At 33.9% G+C, this 3,806-nt stretch overlaps 1 protein-coding gene across 1 annotated transcript; it reads right to left on the reverse strand.

Annotated features, from left to right (window-relative positions):
- Positions 1-396: 396 nt before the first annotated feature.
- Positions 397-2,592, reverse strand: LOC102604969 (scarecrow-like protein 14). Its single transcript, XM_006350824.2, has one exon. It carries the CDS (start codon positions 2,485-2,487, stop codon positions 481-483), a length of 2,007 nt encoding a protein of 668 aa, XP_006350886.1. The 5' UTR covers positions 2,488-2,592; the 3' UTR covers positions 397-480.
- Between the last annotated feature and the right edge of the window lie 1,214 nt (positions 2,593-3,806).

Below are 3,806 nucleotides of genomic sequence, written 5' to 3' on the forward strand. Positions count from 1 at the left end.
GGTCTAAATGAAAGTCAACCAAGTCCATAAACAAATATACTTACAACTAATAAAATAATAAGACAGATTAGCTGTTACAATATGTTAAAAATGTATTTGTTAAAATTCGTTGTTTCTCTGTTTCAATTTATGTTGTGACACAATTGTTACGTGACTTACATGTTACTTAGAATACTCTGCTTCAGATCTGATGTTTGTCATATAATTTTATGTTTTAAAGTCAGTTTTTCCCTCTCTTTCTCCGCTGTTTGATCTGTTTTAATTTTTAAAAATGGGCCACTATACTTAATTTGTAATATATTTTACGTCGTACAAAGCTTATGCCAGAGTTTTAAGGCCATGTGATCAGAGTAAGTTAGCATTTCGTCAGTTTCAGTTTATGTGACACTATTGGTATTTGAGAAGTCAAAGAAGACGATACATTTGTCATTTGTCGAATTTCCATTGATTTATGGTTTTACAAGAATTGAATGCAAGATTTTATTTATGAATAGGCTCCCAAACTGAAAGTGCATACATGATTCTTCCTTTCCAGCCTTGCAACATCCAATTGCTATCTTCATCGACTAGAAAATCCGCGTGATAGAACATTTTCACCTTGGTTTTTACTTCCTTGACGATGTCTTGATCCAATGGAAGTTGTCTAAACCCCGCTATCTGATTCCTCATTGACCATTTCTTGAAACTTTCCGGCCTCTCAACTCTCTCCGCCCCTTCACTAGCTATAACGTTCATTATATCTCTTCCGAATACTTCCTGCTCAAACGTCATCCTTCCTTCATCTTCTCGTGGCATTGTGGCCTCAAACATGTCAAATTGGGACGAGAAATGGAATAAAGCCTCTCGGAATCTTGTAGTGAAGAAAGATGCATTGTACATAGCGTTAACGATCCCATGGACAAAGTAATGAGGATTTATTTCCTTTATCAAGTTGAGAACAGCATCTCTTGGATTTTTGTTGTTGTGTGTTACTACTGTTTCATCAGGGACATTCTTTAGCCTGTACAAACAATTCACCACGACGATTTCATCTCTGTCAATGTCCAAATCTTCTAGTGTAATCTCATCCCATTTCTTAGCTATTGCTTTATACTCAAATGGAACATCAAATCTCTTGCAATAGTCTTTTAAACGTCGTCCTGTCTCCTCAACTCTCTCAGCTGGTCGAAAACCTGGCTGAGGGAAATCGATTCCTGTGATCTTAAGCTTTGGAGGTCCCCCGGGCCTTAGGGAAATCCCATGTATTATACAAGGCCATTGAAATCCATATAGAATACCAAAATCTATTATATGAATCCTCGATGATTCACTTGTTAGCTTCGCGATAGACTTGTTTGCGAATATGTTTGACATCCTCTTGAATGGACAAGCAGTGATGTAGACCTGATAAGCTTTTAAGAAATCTGCAGATGATATTTTCTTACTTGTGATCAATGTTGCATCTCCGCCAGCAAAACGAGCTTCTAGGGCATTGGCGAAGCAATAGGCGAGCCTTGAAGTAGCGTCACCAAAAGGAGAAGAATGCTCCCTAATTTTCTTGAGAACCTCTATGAATGTTTTGCTGTTGTAGCTTGCTGCAGCCTCCGCGCAACGCGTTAGGAGGCTAGTAAGATCTACTACTTCATTCGTCTTAACGCCTTTTTTGCTCCCACGAGGCCTTCCACGTTTAGACTGCTTTATATGAGAGCTCTTTTGTTTATCCCATGCTGCATTATCTGATGCTGTTGCTGATTTTGATCGATTTTCATAGAAGGAAGGATTCAAGCCTGGACAGAGAAGCGCTTTATCGTAGTGCTCCTCTGTTTTTCCATCCTCTGTTTCCTCTGTTCCATTACTAGCTAACTGCTTCGATTTTCGCCCTTTTGAACTGTCATTATTTTCATCTCGAGTATGCTTTTTGTTTCCATCTGAACTTGGTATCCCACCTTGATTGACATCATTGACTTGATGATAATTGATTGCATTCGATGCACCGCCATTGACAACACTAATACCATCACCAACACCTTGACAGATATTAGTATTATAAAAAAGGGAACATTGGTCAGCATCTAAATCAGAATTGAAAGTTGTCTCAACAAATTGATTCACAGCATCGCAGTAATCATCTTGAAATTGATTACCACTATCATCAACGAAATCGTGATGAATTGGAGGTGGATTCAACGCATCATAAAACGATTTTTCAGCTGCTTGGAGAGCTATGCAATCTTGAAACATACATGGCCTATTTTCCAAATCTTCTTGATCTTCCATAAGCATCTGATGTATATACTTAAAAACTCCATCGAAGTAATCTCCTTGGACTACTGTACGATCACTACCACTTCCAATAACAACCTCCTCCTCCGATGGTCGTCTGCTCGAAAAACAGAGAACATCGTTAACTCCTCCTCCTCCACCGCCACCGCCACCAAAGCGATGACAGAATTCAAATCCATCAGATGATCTATGATCACCTGGGAAATGGGAGCCAGTATTCATCATAGAAAAAATGTTTTTTTGAGGGATTGTGAAATGGATGTTGATTCTTGATGAAGACACATATATATTACTTAAACTAAATATTTAAGAATATTTTTTTGAGGGATTGTGAAGTGGATGTTGATTCTTGTGAACACATATATATATTACTTAACTAAATCCACCGTACGAGTTAGTTTTGATTTGATATGAATTTTAAAGAAGAAATTTTTTTAAAACTTGTAATTTAAAATAACTGACAGATATTTGTTTGATTGAACATTTTAAAATTAAATTGTTATTTAATATAAAAATATATCATCTTTAAAAAATTAAATTAAAAAAAAATAAATCATATAAATCGAACAAATGTAGTACTTATATTTTTTTTATATTATATAAGAGAGAATAATATATACTCCACTTGTTCTTCAACGAGTTGTACGGGAATTTTATATATTTTGATTCTTTAAAGTGGGTCATAAAGTTAACTTTTTTCTCCTACATTTTTTTTTTTAAATTTGGCACTTGGGACTTTACAATTGGTATATCATATGGATGATAAAATTGCTTTTTCCCTTTCTTTGCTACTTGGGTCTCTGCCCTTGGTCGATTATATGCTTTCTTTGTTAGATTCGATTCAATTTATATGATATGATGTAATTTAATGAATTTAGAGTTTAAAAACATGGTAACACTTTTACTATCTTTTCATATGATTGTTAAGATAAATCAATTTTTTTAAACAAAAGAGTACACATTTATAGTGTGATTAAATATTTATTGAATAAAAAAATGTGTTTTTTTTTGTGATCGGTGAAAAATAAAGAATGTGTCACATAAATTGAGACAAAGGAAATAACTTTTATCTCTTGTAAGAATATACTTTACTTTATTTGTCTTTGTGCATCTTGGTTAATTTAGGCAACTTTGTAGCTAAAAAATTTTTGTTTCCAAAAGGGGGCACTTATTAGGTCTTTCTTACCTTCTAAACATGTAAGCATGACGAAACTTACCCGCATATGATGTGAGCATCGTATTTTCTTTTGCGTATTCTTCTTATTTGTTTTATTTAAACGTTCAAAATTTTGCTTCTTTCATGAGCTCATATTATCTATCCTAGCTAGAATCATTTCCAAGTATAACTTTTGCTAATTTTTAGTCAAACTTTGTTTCTCATAAATATTTTTTTCTTTAAATAATAAATTGTAAACACTTATTTTTTTCTTTAAATAATAAATTGTAAACACTTATCAAGAAAATATAATTAAGATGTCATTATAATATATAGTGTAGACAAGCTAGCTGGTACATGCTTATAAATAGACTTGAAACGGACGAAA

Source organism: Solanum tuberosum, unplaced genomic scaffold (assembly GCF_000226075.1).
Source record: "Solanum tuberosum cultivar DM 1-3 516 R44 unplaced genomic scaffold, SolTub_3.0 scf00128, whole genome shotgun sequence".
NCBI classification, from domain to species: domain Eukaryota; kingdom Viridiplantae; phylum Streptophyta; class Magnoliopsida; order Solanales; family Solanaceae; genus Solanum; species Solanum tuberosum.

Excerpts from the sequence above, each read along its gene's own strand:
- LOC102604969 (XM_006350824.2), bottom strand. The coding sequence starts at position 2,487 with ATGATGAATACTGGCTCCCATTTCCCAGGTGATCATAGATCATCTGAT.